This window comes from Macaca thibetana, chromosome 2 (genome assembly GCF_024542745.1).
Source record: "Macaca thibetana thibetana isolate TM-01 chromosome 2, ASM2454274v1, whole genome shotgun sequence".
NCBI classification, from domain to species: Eukaryota; Metazoa; Chordata; class Mammalia; order Primates; family Cercopithecidae; genus Macaca; species Macaca thibetana.
The window spans coordinates 141,607,012-141,629,824 of record NC_065579.1 but is presented as its reverse complement, the minus strand read 5'-3'; the positions used below and the strand labels follow the sequence as shown (position 1 = coordinate 141,629,824).

Below are 22,813 nucleotides of genomic sequence, written 5' to 3'. Positions count from 1 at the left end.
TGTAATGCTCTTTCCATTACACTGTCCTAATTTTGTCTTCCTTGAGATTCTATGTGAGTTCTCAAGACTGAAAGCATATATTCTATAATTCTTTGATTTCAAGTATTTCACTCGTCGTAGCCTTCATGGCAACTAGCACATTCAAGTTAGTAGCTGTTTGCTGATTATTTCATCAATCTTTCATTGGTGCCCTTTTACCTAACAGTTAAAATGTTAGTGAACACAGGACTCTAGAACTTAAATTCTCACCATTAGCTGTTCATCAGAGGAAGAGAGGGACAGAAGAGGGAAATATATATTCATATGTATTGCTATAGTTGCATTACAAGGTACAACAAAAAAGGATTCACACTATATCGCTGGAATCTAGAAATATAAAAGAAAGTTTTCAGCTGTGTTATTATTATTAATATTGAGGGCCTCCAAAGACTCAGGCCATGATAGAGAAATGGGATCTCAATTTCCTCTCACGAAGCCCAAGCCTCTTTGTACAGGATTAAATCAGGCTGAAATTATTGTATGAAGTTGTTAGGCCCCTTGAATAGAGAAAGAGATAAGAGGTATATATCCTGGAAAAGGGATTATAGTTGTGCTTGGGAGGACAGGAATGGAAGAATGGTCCTAGATAGTAAGAAGAAAAGAACGAACAAACCCTAGAACTTGAGAAAAGCTCAAGGAAACAAAGGCAGCTTAGTGCTTAGTCTGAGAGAGGAGAAGTAGAGAGCACAACAGCTGTTCTTCAGAAAAAAACAAGCATGGGGTTTTCAGGTACCTCAGAGAAGGGTGAATGAGGGAGAGGCACGAGCAGGTACATAATCAGCCTTATGTAAGGGAAGGTGTAGGAAATTCTAATCCAGTAACAATAATGAATGCTTCTATAGCACTTTACACTTTTTTATAAAAAGAGTTTATATATACCACCACTTGCTGACTAGTCACTTTGGTTAATGCAGCTGTCATTTGTTTATATTTACAGGGAACCAACGAGTTGCTTTTGCTCATCATTGATATTTTCATAATTTTTTCATAAGTCATTGATTAGTTCAACAAATAATTACTGAAAACTTTCTTTGTCCTGGAGATACTGAAATAAAAGTCATAGTCATTGCCTTCAAGGGGATCTCAGTGTTGTCAAAAGTGAGGTGTTGGGGAAGACAGACAAACCCTGATTATAATACAGCAGGCTAATTGCTATGACAGGTAATCAATGGCATTATGGTTTCTAACACAAATGGAAATAATTTAAGGAAGGATTAATTCCTGATGCTAGATGAGGCAACAACTGAGTTGAGTCTTGAAGATTATCCAGGTAAAGACACAGGAGAAGAAAGCCTTTCAGGAAGCAGGAGTAGTACAAATAAAGACACAGGGGCATGGCACATTCAATTAGCTCTATGTAGTGTCTCATGGTTATATCAAAGTATGTGGCGAATCAAAGAAAGGCAAGGCAGAAGAAGTAAGCACAGTCACATCATGAAAGCTTGCTATGTACTTTCAACATTTTCCAATCACAATGATGTTTTGGTTCTCCAAATCTCTATTCTACCATTAGTATACTGTTTACAATTAAAGCTGTTTTCTTTTCAAGAAAACAAATATATTGTTTGTGATAATTTTGAAGAGCCCTTAGAATGGGGAAGTTAAACCATTCCCACACTCCTACTTTGCAGTTGAGAAAAGAAGAAGCCCAAAAAAGCTGTGGAGAAGAAGGCACACAAAACTCTCATAAAGGTATAGACAAAGTAATAGCCCAGAGGAACTTTTTCACTAAAGAAACAGAAATGCGCAACTTGGGTGGCCTGAGGCTGGAGTCCCACACTGAGGAAAACAGGCGGCAGAATTTTCAGAAAAATGGTTCCTTGAGAGCCAAGTGTCAATATATGGTAAGAGAAACTTGGTCCTCAATTTTATTCCATTTGCCTTTGCTCTGCTCAGAGCTGCCATGGACTAGATAATACTTTCCAGTATTGTGGGCTGTGGCTCTCTCATTCAGAGCTAAATCTCTAAAGATTTATGATGTGGTATGGTTGAAAATTACTAATTAATTTATACTTCACAGGATATGAGTGAAAGCATTCTAAAGCTTATATTTGAAGAGAGTAAGGATGACTTCCAATATATTAACATATATTTCTAATCCTAGGATACTTCCCTGTCTTCATTGTTACCTTCTATCCCTTATCTCATCCTTTGACTCTCTTGCTGCTCTCAATATGGCAAAGATTTACTGAACTCAATCTATGTGTCAGGCCCTATGCTGGATGCTAAGGATGCAGAAAGGAATGAAACATTCAGCCTGTCCTCAGAGAACTCACTATCTAGTGGGGAAGCAGACACATAAACAGACCATTGTGTCGTGTCCAGAGAAAAAGATACTTGCAGTATTGGAAGAGGGCGTGGAGGGGGCATAGATGCTCAATACAATCTAGAGAGTTAGAGAAGAGTTTCCGGAAAAGGAAATATTCAGTCTCAAAAGATGAATATGAATTTAATCAAGAAAAGGAAAGAGGAGGAAGGGCAATTGTAATAGTAGACAGCAAAGACAAGGAGGAGGAATGCAACAATGTGTGTACGGAACTGCAAACAGTTCAGTATTGCTGGAAAAGGAAGTTTGGACATGGAAATAATTAGGGGCGGCAGGAGAAGAAAGCAGGGGTCAAATCACAGAAGGGTCATAAACTACCTATAGGATATGAGAAGCCCCTGAAAAACTTTAAGCAAAGGAGTAAAAAGGTAAAATTTGCATTTTAAATAGTTCATTCAGGCTACTAAGTGGAAATCATGAAGAGACTTGCAGAAGTTCTAGGTGAAAGTTAATGAGAACTTGAAATAGGCAACCACTGGTGTCCCACTTAGAATAGAAGAGCTGGAATAGGAAGGAAAAACATGGATTTCAATATTGGATCAAACGACCCTTAACCACCCAGATGGAGATGTCCAGCAGGCAGCTGAACGTATGTCTAAAGATGAGGACAAAGTTTTGGACTAAAGGTAATGATTAGGGAACCGATGGTATTTAGGAGGTAACTGACACCTTGAGAGTAGAGGGACCAGGGAGAATATGCAGTATAAAAAAAGAAGTGGGCAGGAAAAGGGGGCCCAGAGAAACATCTACATTTAATGAGGTAGACAAAGGGAAAGAACAAGAAGAGTGAAAAGACACTTCAATAAAACAAGTATGAAGAGAACCAAGAGGCTGGGGGTGGTAGCACATGCCTGTAACCCTGACACTTTGGGAGGCTGAGGCAGGAGGATCACTTGGGACCAAGACTTCGCGACTAGCCTAGGCAACATAGTAAGATCTTGTCTTTACAAAACTATTTAAAAATTTTAAAAAGGAACAAGGAATGCAGTGTCCTGAAGCCAAGGAACTTCCAAAGGGAAGATATACAGTGTCAAACACATCAGTGAAGGTTTGACACCTTCCTCTGGATTTAGCAATTAGGTTCCCTAGCAAGAACAGTATCAATATTACAAAGCAGGCAGAAGGCCAGTGTCGGTGGAAAAGGGCAAATAACTGGATAAGTAATAAGTGAGATTTATCTTTCATGTTTGGAAGAGTGATTAGGAAAGTGAGGATCAGTTTTTCATTTGTTAGTTTATTTACAAGAATGGAGCAACCCATAGAAGGAGCAATCAGTAGAAAATGAGAGTATGAACAGGAGGAAAAAGAGAGATGAAATCTGAAGCAAGATCACCCAGAAGACAAGAGAGGTTGTGTCTTTTTCAACAATAGGCAATGCCTTTATCCTCGGGGAATGAAATAAAGAAAATCAACGTTAAGGTAAGAGAACCAGGACAAGAGCATTCCAAACAAAGGCAGCTGTGCAATAATAGCACCAGGTTTTGAAAGTCCAGCATGTATGCAGGGAGAGGGTAGTCCAGAGTACAGCAAAATTCAGGATTGAGGGGACGGTGAGAAATTAGTCTGAAAAGCTGGAGGCAAACTGTGAATAAGCATAATGAGCAACTACATGTTAGGGAAGAATGTTAAGAAAGAAGCTAACTTTCTAAGACCTGTGAATGCTTTTGTTTTGCCTAAAAATATTCTGAAAGCAATGTTCTAGGCTTTGATTGGACAGGGAAACAAATACAGGCACCACCTTTTAAAGGCTTTCTGTGTATTTCTCTCTTCCTTCATTTTCCTCTGTAGCCATCCTTCCTTAATTAGTCACAAGTAAAACTGAAGGAGAGCTATTTTAGAATTTACTTATTAAATAAAGGTTTATGTGGCCCTGTCCCTAATTATTAAATATAGCTGAGTTAATGGGTAATGCTTTTGTCATTAAAAAAAACTAAGTTATATTGCCTTTTGAAAAACACAAAAGAAAGCCTTTGATGATACTGTCTTTGAGCCAGTGGCCCTCAATTAAAAAACAACAAAAAGAAGATTCCTCATCCCAGAAGTGTGCAAAATAAACAATCAGTTGCATAACAAAATTTTGAGAACTCAAAAAAGGAACCAAGGTAGATCAGATACCTGCAGCTGGAAACAGGGAAAGATGCAACAGTAACTACTAGTATGGCTTTTTAGCTTTTACAGAATGCTTTTATGGTATCTTATTTTATTTAATTATCACAATAGTGATATCAGAAATACATAATGTTATCTCCACTTTACAGGTAAGGAAACTAATTTTTGTCTGTTATTCTAGAACCTTGAACAGTGCCTGATATATATAGTAGACCCCCAGTGGAAATTTGTCAAATAGATGGGGGAAAGGCTCAAGGAGATTATGTAACTCTGATAAGGCCATATGGTTAACAGTGGAGCCAGATCTCAATTCGAAGTCTTTTGACCCTCAATCCTGTATCTTCGCATTGTTTCATGCTGCTGAAAAGGAAAGAAGGGCAGGGTGACGGAATCTAATCTATTTTACAATCTTACATGAACTGGTTAAAATTTCTGAAATGCCTGCTGTCAAGCAACAAACACCAAGGCCCATATACATCCTCCTATTCTTAGTCATGCAGCACGGACATCCTTAGGGTTCAGGGACCTGTGGTACCTGCTCATTTTATTCTCTCCATAGGTCACTGCCCTATTAAAAACTACATCTTCCTGCTGTATTGAAGCAATGTCTGCAGAACAGAAAAGTCTTCTAGATCATCCTCTCCTTTCTCTAAAGTGATACTGTAGCCTTCTGATACCCGATTGCTTCTACGTGGGAAGCTAAAAAAATTAGGTAACAATTATTTTCTTATAAAAAAGGCAATTTCTCTTGCAAAAGATTTTCCACAATTCATTTAAATAGTGAGCGCCCCACTGCTTTTGAAATTATTCAATTTACAAAAACTCAATATACACAGCTTTTTCAGGATCATATCCACCACCTAGAGTGAAGTCATGGTTAAATGCTGTAGCCTCAAGACAGAGTTGCATCTTGGTTTTCCTGTGTGTTTATTAGTGGCACTCCCACTACGTGTACACCTGTAAATCTTGTAAGACCTTCTGCAAGCTTATCAGGTGGCATTGTCATCTTTTGTTTTAGATTCCCACATAGATTTAGCCACAAGTCCCAATTCCCATCATTGATGAGGAAATACACACAGCAGGCATCACAAGATTAGCCTCTGTTTTCACGATAACATATGGTAGCAATACTGTAACAAGGAGGTACTGAATAAAGACCATTCAAAGGTGAGCTTTTCATTCCAGGAAATGTTTAGTCATTTATTGACGTATGTCGCTGCTTCCAAAGGTTTACAGGCATTACCATATAGAAAAAAATTAGAGCTAATGCTTTTAAAAGAAAATGGCACAAAAACTGAACCATGGAAATAATATAGTGCTGGAAAGGATCTTGGAGAATATATTTAAATCTTCTCATTTGACAAATTTTAGAAAATCAAAGTCCAAAGATGCAAAGTGGTTTATTTAAGAATACATGGTGGCACATTTTAATGGAACATTTCTAACTACAATATCTTCATTCCCCAGGATAACCTATCTCTGTGTTCCCATAGCACCCTATGCATACTAATTACCATACAATATTAAAATCCTCTTTAAATGCCTGTCTTCCTCCATTGGACTGGAAGATTCCAATAGACAAGGCCAGTGTTTAAGTCATCCTTACATCCCTTGTAAATTTGAGGGAAAGGTATGCACATCCGGAAAACTTCCTATTAAGGCCTCCATTCCTTTTTGCTTAGCAAGATATTAAAAAGAACAAGGTTATTACAGACCTGAACTTGGGTACAGAAAGACAGTAAGCAAGCAACCTTAGGTAGACAGGAATGCTAACGTAAAAATGGGTTCCTGAAAGGAAGGTCAGCATTACCGCACAGTCCTACCAACTTTATTAGACTGTTGGATTTTGATGATGAGGTCTCCAAGAGTCTTCTTCAACCATTTTATTTTATTTATTTTTTTGGAGATGGAGTCTTGCTCTGTTGCTCAGGCGGGAGTGCAGTGGTGCGATCTCGGCTCACCACAACCTCTATCTCTCTGGTTCTCCTGCCTCAGTCTCCCGAATAGCTGGGACTACAGGCACACACTGCAACAACCAACTAATTTTTTGTATTTTAGTAGAGATGGGGTTTCACTGTGTTGCTGGTCTTGAACTCCTGAGCTCAGGCGACCCGTCTGCCTCAGCTTCCCAAAGTGCTAGGATTACAGGTGTGAGCCACCGGGCCCAGCCTTCTTCAACCATTTTAGAATGAACTTTGCTGAAACAACAATAACACAAATGAACACAAACAAGGAATAGTGTAATTGTTGGTGTGGCTAATAGTGTGAGCGTGCTTACATGGTCTTTTTAAGCACTTACAGCTCCATGATGAGTCTTCAAAAGAAGCCAACACAAAAGTACTTTTCAGGAGAAAAAGAATTTGAGAAATCTCCTAAAAGAGTGACTTAAGAGTAAAAAGAAACTTGAGTTGGAGTCAGATGTGAGTTTTAGTTCCCATTCTTTCACTAACTTCTTATTTGACCTTGGGCAAAGCATTCCATTTCTCTAGGCTAGATGATGATTCAGGATCCTTCAAGTTTAAATGCTATCATTATGAGATTAAAAGTCCCCACCAGTCCTTGAGATAGTAAGGGATGGAAAAATATAAAAGTTAAAGGTAGAAAATAGTAAAAATGGAGGGATACTGTGGTAGAGTGGGAAAAAAAAAAAAAAACCATGGTAGAGAGATTAAAGTTCTAGATTCTAGTTCTGGTTCTGCCATTAGCTAACTGAGTAACCTTGAACAAGCCATGTCCCCTCTCGAGATCAAGATTTCCCCATTTATAAAGTAACTCAGATGATCTTTCAGCTCTAATATCTGAGAATTCTAAAGTACAAGCAACTGCTGCTATGAACAATCAAATTCTGTGCAATCAGTATATTTAGGTTAGAAATAAGACACTTAAAGTATTAAACAAAGAAGCCCCAAACTTTGAGTGTTCTTTCAAGTTCAAATTCAAGTATTTTTTAGAGCCACTCACAAGCACTAGTTCAAGCAGACTGTTATACTTTGAATTCCTCTATTCTTGATGAAATGCTCAAAGGCTGGCTAGAAAAGAATGGAGATAGGTACACCTAGATAATCCAGCATTAATTCAGTCTCTTCATTGTCTCCTTCTTTTCTGCTGTTGTACTTTCCTTATGCTATCCACTGCCTGGACTGAGACAAACCTATCTCTTTTGATTCCAATTCTTCAGAGCTCAGTTAAAACCTCACTTCTTCTGAGAAACCTTCCATTCCCACTCTAGCCCAGATCCATCACTTAACTCTCAAACTTCTGCAGTATTACATTGCTATGTAAAGAGTAAATGAGATTGGCACAGAGCTTATTACATCTGGCATGTGTTGTTCAATAAATGACAGTAGTTGGTGTTACTGCCACACCCTTAGCACTAATGGTATATCCTTTAGCTAAGTGCATCTAACATTTAATGTGATTATGAATCACCTGGGGATCTTATTCAAATGCAAATTGTGACTTAGTAGGTGTGAGGTGGGACCTGAGATTCTGCAGTTCAAAATGCTCCTGGTTGATGCCAATGCTGTTGATCCAAAGGCCCAAGGGTTACTTTTTAGTAAAATTTTTTTTAAAGTATTTATCTTATCTACCTATCTGGACAGTAAGCTCTCAGACGGCAGATACTGTGTCTCATTTTTCTTAGCAAATATCCCCTGGACAAAGAAGGTGCTTCATAAATATCTGTTGACTTATATCTGCAGTCTAGACACTCAAGAGTACCTGTGCTATACTGAATCAAACACTGAAACATCATGCCAGAATGAAAAGCTCACTTGATCACTGGGGTCAGAATCTCCAGAACAGAGGCAGGACAGAATCTGAGAGAAAACTTACCCCTTCACTAGTGAGAGTATAACACACAGAAGAAACAACATAAACACCTGTTCCTTGCTTAAGCACAATCATCAAAGTGCAATCTTAATTGCATTTCAAATTTAGCCATGAACCTTAAAAGAGGACATTCATTTTCTGGCAATATTTTAAAAACACTAATAACAAATAATAAGGTATATGAAGAGCTTGATTTCATTTTTTTAATGGCACAGATAAATTTTTCAATGATCTTTTAGTGTGAAATTAATCTAAAGATCTCAAAAACAACCAGTGAAAACATTTCCAGCAAAAGAAAAACATCTTCCAATTTTCCCATCAACCTGGTCAGTGGTGGGGTCTCCAACTGCTCACAATAACAATGATAGAAATTCAAAGGAAACTGTGGTGTATTAAGGATGCTGAGAGGCTGCTTATTTTAAGCCCTTCTTTTACATCCCTTGTTATTTAAATGCTGTTCAAACCCTTTTTATTTTAGCATTCTATAATTCAGAGGGGACCAATATTCTAAGTTCTACTGAGACTACACTCTGACTTCCTATTCCAGCACCAGGAAAATAATATAGGGCATATACGATATCACTCATTGAATACTATCTAGGTAGCTTAAACTGTGAGACAATTTTACTAAAATCAGCCTTCAGTGCAAAAATCACCTGTGTAAGTCACTGCGTTTGTCATGGCATGCACCTGCTCCTTAACTCATAGAGACTTTTCAATAAAACCACTCATCAATATTTAACTGAGATGTTTTTGACAAATTTAGGCCCATGTTAGAAGAGCAATTCTGGGAATTGTTATTAAGCACAGAAACACAGGAACACAGAACTACTGTCAAGAGCTAGACTTGAACTGGGCTTATGAGTTTTAATAAATCAATGTTATTACTTCAGAGAAAATAGGAAAACAGTTGGGAGTCAGCCCATAGGAAAGTGGCTTCTATGACTTCCATCAGGGGCTTCTAGTCTCCAGGGCAAGGCAAATTCTCTAGTTTATGCCAAATAGTCTTCCTAGAGAATACTATCGAAAGAGAGTTTCAAATCTTAAGCTACAGAAGCATTTATAACTAAACAGAAATCTGCAGCAGCTTCATTATACCCATACAAATGAGTATCAGTACCTATCTATAGATACGTAACCGGCAATAAGACTCAAAACAAGTGCCTTTAATAGGATAAGAAATCAGGACAAGGTACAGAAGAGTCAGATTCCTGCATAGAAAAATAAAGCACGAATGTCATTCTCATTTCTCCTCCTCCTTTTCTTGGCCTTTCTTCAAGACTCATCTTTCATGAAGCTTTCTCCAGTAACTCTGGCTCTCACTAACCACTCCATTTGTTGACTGCCTGAAACACTAGTCTCAACCAGTAATTCTAGATTTCTTTTTAACTGTTTCATGTATCCACTTTGTGTCCCAAATTTGAGTGAGTTCTCTTAAAAGGCCCCCACACTGCCTAGAGGGAGCTTGTTATTAATATTGCTAATAATAATAGTGAGGCAACATAACACAGTGGAATGAAAGCAGTGGAGTCAAACAGGCCTAAGTTCAAATCCTGCTTCTACCACTTGCTGGCTATATGATTGTAAACATACTACTTACCTTTCCTAAGCCTCAGTTTTGTGGAGAAAATGCAATGAGATATCATGCTGAGAGTACAGCGTTTGGCATATAATGGATGCTCTGACTGAGCACCTTTACTAGCTTGGTTACCTTCCCTTCCTCCTTAATAAGCACTTGTTGATATGAACTGAGTCAGAGTAATTCTCCTAAGGAGGGCTGCCAGTGGCACTATCATATGCATTTACACTTTCCCCATTACCCTCTTCCATGTGCCTTTGTCATTTCCTGGCAAAAGTCCTTTCGGATTTTCTACTCTACTCTCTTGAAAAGGCCATCCACATAAGTCACCCAAGCATCTCCACATCTGCATCTCATTTCCACCACACCCACACGCCAGCACTCCCTCCCTCTGGATCTCCCAGAGAATGCTAGAGAGAGAAAGCGGAGAAGCAGCCAAAAGAGGAAATGGAGAGAAATAGCTCTGTGGTCTCTCTGTGCACCCCTCCTGGTAAGAACACTCAGGTCCAGTCTCCAACCTCAACCCCTGTGAGAAAAAAACAAACAAAACCCTTGCTCATATTCCTGGAGAAAAGGCACCCCCAGATTTTTGGCCTCTTCATTTCTCCAAGCCCTTCACCTGTCAATTTCACCATCCCACCATTCCCTAGGTTAACTATAAAATAGAGCCGCTTTTAACTAATTTGTCTTAAGTGGACCTCATTCGTACTTTTACCAACCAGCAGCCTTCACCATTCTAAGTTGGAAACATGCTACCTATCCCTTTAAAAGAAAAAAAAAATTATTGAAGTTTCCCATCTACTACATTAAGGCAGGTCTCCTTTTATTTGTGCCTCTTTAATGATCCATAATATTTTACCAAGGTCTTCATCTTTCTTCTAGAAAAAGCCACCATTCACTTCCACACACACCCCCCACCCCGTGCCACGCACATTTCAGAAAAACAAGCAAAAAAAAAAAAAACCACACGTCCCCTCCCTGCTGCACAAAATACAACAATTTTATTATTCATAAAGAGACTTCAGCCATGTCCGGGGAACAAGCCCGTGTACACCTGGGCCACCACATCTGTGATTTCATCAACCTGATGTCAATACTTGATATCAGCCTTCATGGGTCCACGTTAAAAAAACCCACCACCACCCTCTCCCTCCAAAATACCAATTTCCACTCCAAATTCACTCCCGTGCTTCATGAAGTTAAACCTTTTACTTTAAACCCTAAATGTTCCTTCAGCCACCTGGGACTATTTCACCTCAGATTTTATGTGTCTAAGCTGACAAGTCTGTCCCCTCGTCTCCCCCCAAAAAAATTATTTCCTAAGAGCCTTTCCTGTTGCATAAAGTAGCTCCTTCTTGTATGTGACCCGGGGGACTCAGGGCAATCGAGGGGTATTTTAGCTTAGGGTTCGCCTTTCCGGGCTGATGGATGTCCTCCCTCACCACGCAAATGCGCGCGCGCTCAGCCCCCACCTCCTCCCAGCGGGACCTCAGGGACCCTCCTTTTTATTGGTCTGAAACGTTTCCTCGGCGACCTGGGACCGTCCTCTCCTGGCCTGCGGCTGCCGGCGGATCCCGACCCCCGAGGGCGGCGGCGCCCGGCACCTACCAGTCGGCGTGCGGCTCGTCGACCACCAGCAGCACCTTGGCCTTCCTGGCAGCGGCGGGCGCGGGCGCGGGCGCGTCCACCAGGCCAGCCGAGGCGGCCGTCTGCTTCACAGCTTGGGACAGCGAGCTGAAGAAGCTGCTGCCCACCGACGGCGTCGGCGCGGGCTGCGGCGCGGGCTGCGGCACGGGCGCCGAGGCGGGCGGTGGCCTTCGCTCCGGGCCCGGCGAAGCGGTCGGGGGCGCAGCCGAGGCCGAGGCCGCGCCCGGGCCGGGGGGCGGCGGCGGCTGCTGGGGCTCGGGCCGCTGCAGGTCGGTCATGTAGCCGTTGGGCAGGTTGGCAATGAAGCTGCTGTCCGACAGCCGGCGCCGCAGGAAGTTCATCATCTGGCTTGACGGGCTGGGGGCGCGCGGGGCTACGGGGTCCGGCGGCGCGGAGGGAGAGCGAGGGCGGAAGGCGAGGCTGAGGCGGTTGAGGCGGCTGAGGCAGCGGCTTTCGCAGCAGAGACTCTGCCCCCGGCGCCAGACCCCGCAGACAGCCGCGGCCGACTGGGCCAGGCAAGCCGGGCGGCGCGAGGCTCACTGAGAGGGAGCGGGCGGGGAAGGGGCGGGGCCAGAGATAGCCCCCGCCCCGCGCCGCAGAGGCGGCCCCGCCCCCCTCACGGAGGGCACCTAACCGCCTGTCTGGCGACTCTCGGGGCTTGCAGGAGGGGGCGACCCAGGCCTTCTGCAAGCTGAGCGTGACTATGCGGGGAGGGTGTGGGAGCCAGGCCTTCTCCCCAGGGGAAGGAAAAGGAACCAGAGTCCCCACCATCTTTTTGGTTAGAGAGAAAAAGAGCCGTGTCCCAGCTGAGATGGAGGCGAAGGAAACCGACCCCACTCCCTTTGGAAAGATAAGAGGTGTCAGCCTCCCTACGCGGAGGTGAGAACGAAAGGAGTCATCTCAGTCACGCGCGCACACACGCACACATGCACGAACACCCTGTAGTGAGGAGGAAAAGAACCACCTCCTTTCCCAACGTTGGGGAGAAAGGTGTCATCTCCCCAGCCCCCAGAAGAGGGGGAAGGGAATAATCCGCTCTTACTAACACACACACACACACCCTATGGTGAGACAAAAAAAGAAATACCTCTTCTAGGGAGGAAGACAGCCTCCTTACTCCAAGGAAAGGGGAGAAACAGATCCTCTCTACTCTGTCATGGAAGGAGGGGGATCCCCCAACCCCGCTGTTTCTTTCCTAGCATGCATTGGTGCATCCAGTGCCTATCAAGAAGCACATGTCTTCAAGATCTTTCTTTCTCTTTTTTTTTTCCGTTTTATTCGTTGCCTTGACCTCTGTGAAGACATTTCTGATGGCCACCTTCCCATGTGCACTCTAAATCTTGCATGACTCTTGGACCTTTGGTTTTCATCTCTTATAGATATACTTTCCCTTGTGTTGTAATGGAGCAGGACACAGCAGATACACTTTGCAGCAGACCACCCTAGGTGATATGTGACCCTGGATCAGTAACCCCTGTGAGCCTCTCTCCTTGGCTGATAAAAGGGAATAGGTAACCATTTTCAGAGTTGTTACCTGGAGTAAATGAGATCATGTATGTAAAGCATCTGGTACACAGCAGTAGGTATCCTAGTAGTGGTGCCTGAATTCTTTTTTGAATTGGTTAAAAGTAAGTATGTACTGGGCTGAATGGAGTCAGGGAGTGGCTTGTCACTAATATTGGGCGGGCAGTTCTTGCTTCCTACATCCCAGCTGGCACTCAACTCATGGCCTAGAGATACACAATCCAGCTCTGAGCCAGTGCTATCAGAGAGGTCTCCCAGTCAACTACAATAACATGGTGGTCTTCCTATCTACTACGTGCCTGGCACAGTGGTAGGAGCTGGAAAGGCTGAAATGAGTGGGAAGTGGCTCTTGTCTATTGCAGGTTCACGATCTAATTGGGCTGGGGGGTGGGGGGAGGATAGACGCAGGAACCACATAAGATGTGAGAAATGCTATCATACAGTTGGGCAAAGAGGTTTAGGAGGACTAAGGAGGGAGGGACTTGTTCTGCCTCTGAGGCTTAGGAAGGTCTCTCAGAGGAGGTAACATTTGAGGTGGATCTTGAGGCAGCTGTGTTTACCAGTAGAAAAGTGAAGAAGGCAGGCAGGCCGGCAGACAGAGAAGGCATGGAGAAGGTATGCAAGTTGATGGCTCCTCCAGGAAGCCTTTCCTGAATCCTCCAGGGCAGGCTAAGTGTTCCATATCCTGTGCTTGGCTTTGTCATAGACCCCAAAGAAACTACCGTACAATATTCTGGTGACTAGAATGTAAGCTTTACTAGGACAGGATTATGTCTTAGTTATCTCTGGGCTCCACACCAAGCACAGGACCTGGCATGTAATGAGGACTCGGTTGTTTGAGAATTGAACTGTAATCTTACCCAACTCGGTTTTTGTGTCTATTGGAGAACAAAACTGATAAGTCACTAATAACATAATTAAATGAACTTAATTATTGCCCTTCTTTAAAAAAATTTTTTTTGAGATGGAGTTTCGCTCTTATTGCCCAGGCTGGAGTGCAATGGCGCAATCTCGGCTCACCACAACCACCACCTCCCAGGTTCAAGCGTTTCTCCTGCCTCAGTCTCCTGAGTAGCTGGGATTACATGCATGCGCCACCATGCCCGGTTAATTTTGTATTTTTAGTAGAGATGGGGTTTCTGCATGTTGGTCAGGCTTGTCTCAAACTCCCTACCTCAGGTGATCCGCCTGCCTCAGCCTCCCAAAGTGCTGGGATTACAGGTATGAGCCACCATGTCCAGCCATCAAAGGCATGTATCTCTAATGGAGGGTTTCAAACACTGTGTCACTTCAATTTTGGGGGTGATAGGTTTCTTAAAACAATATTTCGCTAAGTAATTTCCCCAACCATTAAACTTATAGTATATGTATATATTTTTAAAATCAACCAATTAACAGACATGTTTTCATGCCTAATACATACAAGGCATTATGCTAGGGACGGGAGGGTAAAGGAGATGCAAGGATGAATAAAACCCAAGTTCTTAAGAAGACAGCTCATAAACATGTGAACACATAACTAGCAATAGCAGAGAAGCCTGTGAGTGACCTGAAAGTGGAGCAGGCAGTGAGTGTTAAAGGAGCCAGAGGAAGAAGAGATCTCAGGGAAAGGAATTTTCACAGAGAAAGAAAGGCTCAGGCCTTATAAAATGGGCAGAATTCTGACAGGCAGGAAAGAGTGAATGGACAAGGCAACCAAGATAAAAGGGATAGCCAGAGCAAAAGCTATCCCTTTAAACTTCTTCAGTCTCCTCCTTGAAGGCAAAAACCTTGTCTGTGTTGTTTCTCACTGTCTTCCTTGAGCCTTCCATGGCACTGCTGTATGCATTCTAGTGTTTGCAGGGGTGGCTCTGAGAGGCTGTACTTATGCATATGTTGATGTTGCTAGTGTCTATCCAGCTTCTCTTTTTAGATTGCAAGCCCCTCAAGGTGAGGGATTCTGTCTTCTGATTTTCTCAGAATGATCTACAAAGCCTCTAATACGTAGTAAGTGACCCAGTTGTGGGAGCTAGATCAGAATGTTCTCTAAAATGTTATTTTAGAGCCCTTCATAGAAACCATGGAGGCCCACAAGATCATTTAAAAATGTTTATCAAATATTCCACTAATTTATTACATTGTTTTCTGGTAGGTTTTAATAAGAATATTATTCTTGTGGAAGAACAGACTGTTTTCTTATAATTGGGCATAAATGGTCATTGATCAGTTGTGTCTGATCAGAAGTTTTCATTAGTTAGTACAACTGTAAATCACATCTGCTTAAATCAGTATCTTCCGGCTTGCAGTGAGTCCTTGCCAAGAAGTGTTTTTGCATGCTGCAGAAACATGCAGTGCATCGTGTCTTATGATAAATGAGCTGTAATGGCAATCTTTCCCTTATCCTTACCTGTGGATCTGGGTTCCCGATGCAGGTAGAACATAGCACTATTACTCTATCTATGCTGTACCTTTTACCTGGAATATGAAGGGAGAACTGGATTTGGACTCAAAAATGTCTACAAAATATGAAAATTTCTACCTATCTCCCTCTTGAGACCAACCAGCATTTTCCCGTCATCTCCAGGTAGAAGGCATTTCTCCCAGAGCAATCTGTGAAGGGGGTCTCTCCCACCTTTCTTCATCCCTCAGTGACTGACTTAGCCAACTGTGAGAATCTCAGCAGTCTCCTCCAGTTCTAGAAGCCCAGGACTCTTTGAGGTCCTTCCTTTGTAATCTTTATCTTGCCACTGAATTTTGAACACAATTAAGCATCTGGCAACTGCAGATGAAAGAATCCGGCTAAAATCAAGAACCAATTTAAATGCTTTATCACCTGATTTTTCTCTTCCCTTGAGCAACAGTGCAGCTGAGATAGCTCACAGAGAGACAGGCTGGGTACATGACTGAAGAGCAATTTTGTCTCTGTAGGCAGAGCTCAGAAACCTAGCTTAAAGGAAAGCCTGGTGCCTGGAGCCACTTGGCAAAATGCTTGTTGTCTGGGTTTCCTCCCAAACAAGAAGGGAAACCATGATATCCTTGGCTCCTGCTCACTACCCAGGGTCAGGGAACCCATTTAGACTCACCTACTCTAGAGGAAAGCAGAAATAATCTGGAAATCAGAAATTGTGCATCCTAGTCCTGCTCCATCACTAATTGGCATTGCAATTTTCCACAAGTTGCTCTGGTCTCTGGGCCTCATATGCAAATGGGCCTCATATGCAAATGGAAGTCTGCCTGACTTGGGCCTCTCATAAAACAATCCGGAAAGCACTTTGAAAGGGACAAAGCGGTACCAGAAGAGACATCATTATTGCCTTCTACACCATCTTGTTACCTGTCATTTTGGAGACCCCGATGATGAGAGTTTGTCATCTGCATTTAGATGGTCCTTCTTGACAATGCTGATAGCAGCCTGTAGATACCTTCTTCTACCTCTGTATAGAGTCAGCAGAGGACAACTATGCCCTGACATTAACTCTCAAAAGGTGGTCTTGTCAGCTGGGCCAGTTTGCTAAAATTAGAAATCAAACAAATATAAGTTCAATTCCCCATAAATATGCCTCATGTTAACTGTGTGACTTTGAGCGAGTCATTTTTAGTCTTAGTTTCCTCATTTGTAAAAGAATGATGATAATTATCATAACTATCTTGAAGGACTATTGGACTAAAGAAGATCAATTATATGAGTGTATTTTATAAGCTGTAAAGGCCTGTGCAAATGTTAGCTATTAATATTTCTGCCTCCCAGGGAACCACAGAGCTCACTACCACTACAACTAAAATACAAAGAAGGATTCTCCCCACACATACTTATCCCAACACTAAACACCCAAGAGAATTCAGACAGGCGTGAGTTTGACCCTCTTGCAGGGACTGTCAGACTTAGTCATACTTGCTAAAATAAATGCAACAACCACTTCAATGAATGGCTTCTACCTTCCTGGGTGACCTTGAACAAGGCATTTTACTTTTCTCTCCCAGCTTCCATTATCTGGCCTGGAAAATGAAGCAGAGGGAGATGAGCTAGGTGATCCCCAAGGTCTAGTGTTGCCAGATTCTCTGGGCAGAGCCCCCCAGGGGGAAATGAGCACCTGATATCACCAGGCTGAACCAGGGAATACAGGGGCAGCCTCTGTGGAACAAACACTGAACACTGGCAGATGGGTTTGGGGGGAGAGAGAGAGAGAGAGAGAGAGAGAGAAACAGGGGTGCCCAAGAGAAGCATGGGTGACGTGAATTTTAATTCCAAGTCTCCTGTAACTTAAGGGAGTCAGAAATGGTCCCCTTGCCAAGTCACTATTTTTCCGACATTATTGAGACACAGTAAGAACTGCAGCTGATTAGATGCTGACCACATTCCATAAACTGCCCATGTGCTGATTTAATCCCCCACGAGGGAGATGTTACATATCCCCTTTTTACCAGTGGAGCAATTTAGACTCAGAGAGGTGACACGATCTAACGTAAGATCTTAGAACTAAAAAGTTGCAAAGCTAAAAGGCAGGTCTGGCTGTCTGCAAAACCCATAAGATTTTGTATTAGGAGGTACTGATGGACCCCTAAGAAAGTTGCCATTCATCATCAGCTTGCCTAATAAACGCATTTATCAGAAGCTGTAGGATAAATAACATGCCCTCCTTGTAAGTGTTCCAGCTATCTCCGTCTGCTCAGAGTCCTGTGGTCATCAGAGGCTTGATATAGCAAGGACCTTGTATACACATTTCTGCCCAAGAAACAAGCTAACCTCTAGCAAAAAGAATCTAGCTAATGAGACACCACTCCCCCGCAGTACACCCCACTCCTACTCCCACCCAGCTAGGACCACAGCTCCCCACAGAGAAGCTCTGGCCTCTTGTGGGATGCGGGTGTATTGGTTGTTGCCATGGTGATGGAGGAGCATCTCTGTTATGCACACGTGAGCAGCACGGAGTGGGTTTCCCCCGCCTGGGAAACTCAGAAGACTCATCAGAGGTTGTTTTTCAGCAGAGGTTGTTCTTCAAACTGCTTCAAGGATGAATGAAAGAGCAGCCCTTTCACTTAGTATTCAGTCCACCCCAGAGACAGTGCTGGGCCTCTGTACAAAGTCTATGCAGAAGGCAACCCCTTCCCTCTACTCCCAGTACAGTTTCTGTTCAATGGAGTTGTCTTCCAGGCGGTAGGAAGAGATACTTACAGGATGTCAATGAATGAGCTGCTGTATTTACAGGCAATGTGCAGTCCCTGACCCCTCAGTCCTGCCTGGCCACTCCTAGATTGTGGAACAATTAGATTTTTAGAGTCAGACCCATGTGAGTTTATATCTTGCCTCAGCCACTTAGCAATCTCATGCAATTTATTTAATGAGACTCAGTTTATTTATCTGTTAATTGGGATTAGTCGTTCTTTGCAGAGTTGTTGAAGAAAATTGAATGAGATAATATATAAATAGTGCCCAATACCGAGTCTGGCAGTATGCTTCTGGTACATATTCATGAGAGCAGTTACTTTAAAGAAAGAAAGATAATGAAACATGTTCTGATTTGGAAACAGATATGTCTGAATCGCTGGTCCATCACTTAATAGCCTAATGTATAACATTCTGGATAATATTTTCTTTTGAGTCTGTTTCCTCACATATAAAATGAAGAGTTTAGTCCCAGCTACTCAGGAGGCTGAAGTGGGAGGATCATTTGAGCCTGAGAGGTCAAGGCTGCAGTGAGCTATGATCATGCCACTGCACTCCAACCTGGGTGACAAAAGTGAGACCTCTTCCCAGAAAAAAAAAAAAAAAAAAAAAAAAGAGGTTAGGATGACCTACGAGATTCTATGTGAAGATTTTGCTGTGAAGGTATAGGTGAAGGTATAGGTATAGCATCTCTCCTAGGAATCTGAGGATTTGTTTTAAAAAGAAAAGAAAGAGGTGCCCTCCTCTTTACTGGTGAGATGGCATAAGATCATGGCAATAACCACTTGTATTGAGCATCCTCTGTGTGCTTACCACTGACACATGTTCCACATTCGCTCTCTCATCTAATCCTGCTAACAGCCCTATGATGTGGGCATCATTTTCCCAAATTTGCAGTAGAGAAGGATGGGCAACTTGTTAGTAAGTTGAAAAATAAAAATGAACAAATCCTAACCTTGCCCTTACTGTATCTGTACATTGAGAAGAAATTTTCCTCACCACCACCCCCATGACACCACATTGTATGAGTTCCTGCATGAGTGTCCCCAGAGAAAGGTTCCTTAGTACCAGGGCTAGCTCTGAGCAGATGGCCCCATTTCTTCTCTTGGAAACAGCCAGCTCCAGGAATCTCAGAAAACAGAGTCATAGTCCAAGGTCTCACACTTGACTGTTGTCTCAATGAGCAGGATTCTGCCAGGGAGCCTATGAGCACTTTCTTCCCATCCTTCCCCTTCACGTGCATGTTCGCAGGATCTGCCAGCATGCAGGAGTGCTGGAGATACCTGGCTGGCTTGCCTGCCCTCTGTTCCTGCCTTCTCATCAGAAGTGAGTCAGTATTCCTACATCCCGATTTTTATCTTCTCCCTGCACTGCCAGTGTCAAGAGAAAGTCTTTTTTCATTTCCAAAATAGCATCTGGTCCATTTGAAGCAGGCTGGCTGTAGGCTGTCTGCCAGCACCCTCATTTCTTGGTGGATAGAAGGCATCCCCCATCCAATTATCTAAAAGTCTCCTTGCCTAATGATTCAGCCAACCCCTCATGAATCTGTCCTGGGAATCCTAAAGTCACCTTGAACAGATCAATAATAATGATGAATGCATATATTGCCTTGAATTCTTGCATAATTTATACAAGGTAGGGATCACACTGCTATTTAAACAAATGAGGAAACAGAAGCTCAAAGAGAGGAAGAGGCTCCCCCAAGGCCACACAGTCAATGACAGAAGAACTGAGATTCAAACTCTGATTCTCAAGTTTAAGAGGAAGAGTTGAACACTCACTAGCCACTTGCTTTTCCAACAGGCCATAGTGAGCACTTGGAACATGCTTGGGATTAGAGAGCATGGCAGCCAAGGTTCCAGAAAATCAGCCCCTGTGTCATCTCTAGTGCACCTCCACACCTTTGCCCAGGCTCTTCCTTCTGCTTGGGGTAACCTTCCCCTGCCTTGCAGCATGGTGCAATGGAAAAACCACAGAGCTGTTTTGGAATCCTAATTGTACCAACCACAGCTTTATAATCTCAGGCAATTCATCTCATTTCCCTGAGGTTTTTTTTTTTTTTTTTTTCCTCCTCTGTAAAACAGGGTTATCCACTTCACAGTGTTGTCATGAGGATTTGAGCTCAAAGGGCCTAGCATGGTGCCTGACAATTAGCAGGTGCTCATGATTTTAACCCATCCTCCCAAATGCAGCTCAGACACCATTACCTCTGGGAAGGCCTCCTGACTGCCTCCCTCCTCTGTGCCCTGACATTCATTCATTTTTTTTCTCTCTTAATTCAACATAAAATAACTCAATCATAGTACTCAGCGTGCAATGTTGTATCTGTTGGGTCATGTACCATTTCCCCCATTAGACTGGGCTCTTTCTGAGGGCAGAGATTTTGTCTGAGTCATCCCTGAATCTTGACTGCCTAGTCCAGGGTATGGCAGGAGGAAGAAAGAGAGAAAGAAAAGAAAAGGGAAGAAAGAATAAAAGTTAAAAGAAAAAAGGAGGAAGGAAAAGAAAACAAAACATAGGAAAACCTCCTCCAAAAAAAAAATCACCTCTCTGTATCTAGGCAGACAGAAAAGCACCTGGTCCTTGCCCATCTTCCTCTGCAAATACCTCCCAGTTTCTCCAATGACAGGAGCCGGCAAGACAGGAATATCAATGACCGCCTGAGTAGGAAGCCTTAGATGAGCCCCATGCCCCGCGTGGGGACAGGCAAGTGATGAGTGGTAAGGCACAGCTGCAGAAAGGAAAATTCCGTCTGTGCAACTCATGGGGATAGAGTGCAGCCCCAGGGCTGGTAACAGTGTATACAGGCGGTTGGCTGAACAAGCTCCACCCACCTCCAGCAACTGCAACTGCAGCCCCAGCAACAGCTGAGCCTGGCAGGTGACAAGGCAGCTGCAGACACAGCAGGAAGGCAGGTAGCTCGCCAATGTGGGGGCCTGAGCCCCAGAGCTCCACAGAGCTGGAACTTAGAGCTCCAAGCCTCGGTCCAAAGCAGCAGGGGAAAGAAGGTCTTCTTTCTCCTGGCTCTCCAGACAGTGCTCCTGCCACTACTGAACCATGTGAGGGACTTCTTAAAAAGTCCATTCTAATCCCACCAACCTCCACAGAGAATAATGCCACTTCTTAACAAGGGAGTCATGATTCTCCATACTACCTTTCTAGCTCATCCCCTGGCCTTCCTTGAACTGCTCTTCAGCCATACTCGACATATTTCTATCCCCCAAACAAGGCATCCTCTGTCAGACGTCTGTGCCTTCGCGGATCCTGTTCCCTCTTCCTGGCATGCACTCTGTCCATGCCCTGCTGTGTCAGATTCAGTTTCCCAGAAGCAGATTCTGAGACCAGGATTTGAGTGCAAACACAGACATACCTTGTTTTATGCACTTCACTGTATTGTGCTTTGCAGATATCACATTTTTTATGAATTGAAGGTTTTATGGCAACCCCGTGTTGAGCAAATCTATTGGTGCCATTTTTCCAACAGCATGTGCTCACTTCATGTCTGTCACATTTTGGTAATTCTCACAATATTTCAGAATTTTTCATGGTTATTATATCTGTTATGGTGATCTGTGATCAGTGATTTTTTTATATACATTACACAGTTCGGGAGGTCCTGAGAACATGTGCCCCATCAGTGATCTTTGATATTACTATTGCAGTTGTCTTGGGGCACCACAAACCACACCCATATAAGATGATGAATTTAATCGATAAATGTTGTGTGTCTTCTGACTGTTCCACTAACCGCTCCTTCTTAGCCCATCTCTTTCCCTCTCCTCGGGCCTCTCTATTCACTGAGACACAGCAATATTGAAATTAGGCTGACAACCCTACAGTAGTCTCTAAGTGTTGAAGTGAAAGAAGGAGCATAAATCTCTCACTTTAAACCAAAAGCTAGAAATGATTAGGTTTAGTGAGGATGGCATGTCAAAAGCTGAGACATGTCAAAAGCTAGACTTCTTGTGCCAAACAGCCAAGTTATTCATGCAAAGGAAAAGTTCTAGAAGGAAATTAAAGTGCTACTCCCATGAACACAAGAATGATAAGAAAGTGAGACAGCTTAATTGTTGATATAAAGAAAGTTTAAGTGATCTGGATAGAAGATCAAATCAGCCATAACATTTCCTTCAGCCAAAGCCTAGTCCAGAGTAAAATCCTATCTTCAATTCTACGAAGGCTGAGAGAGGTGAGGAAGCAGCAGAAGATAAGCTGGAAGCTAGCACAGGTTGGTTCATGAGATTTAAGGAAAGAAGCCAACTCCAGGATATAAAAGTGTAAAGTGAAGTGGCAAATTTTGATGTAGAAGCTACAGCAAGTTATCCAAACACTCCAGCTAAGATAATTGATAGAGTTGGCCACACTAAATAAATGATTTTTAATGTAGACAAAACAGCCTTCTACTGGAAGAAGATGCCAGCTAGCACTTTCATAGTTAGAGAGAAGTCCACGCCTGGCTCCATGGTTTCAAAGGACAGGTTGACTCTGGTGTCCAGGACAAATGCAGCTGGTGACGTTAAGTTAAAGCCAATGTTCATTGACCATTCCAAAATTCCCTGGCCTTTAATAATTATGCTAAATATACTGTCTGTCTGTGCTCTACAAATGGAACAAC

The 22,813-nt window shown here is 42.9% G+C and overlaps 2 protein-coding genes across 3 annotated transcripts in view; both read right to left on the bottom strand.

Annotated features, from left to right (window-relative positions):
• SYN2 (synapsin II) overlaps positions 1-16,427 on the bottom strand; it is a 188,903-nt gene extending 172,476 nt beyond the window's left edge. The window contains exon 1 of one of the 2 annotated variants that reach the window (XM_050781474.1): positions 16,369-16,427. In XM_050781474.1, the coding sequence (XP_050637431.1) occupies positions 16,369-16,412 (44 nt within the window). In that variant the 5' untranslated portion in view covers positions 16,413-16,427. Of the gene's footprint in view, positions 1-11,492; positions 12,078-16,368 lie in introns of those variants that run through there. The other variant, XM_050781473.1, reaches the window with a different exon arrangement.
• The window catches only part of TSEN2 (tRNA splicing endonuclease subunit 2), a 728,632-nt gene that overhangs the window by 509,602 nt on the left and 196,217 nt on the right, over positions 1-22,813 (bottom strand). The gene's annotated exons all lie outside the window — the stretch shown is intronic.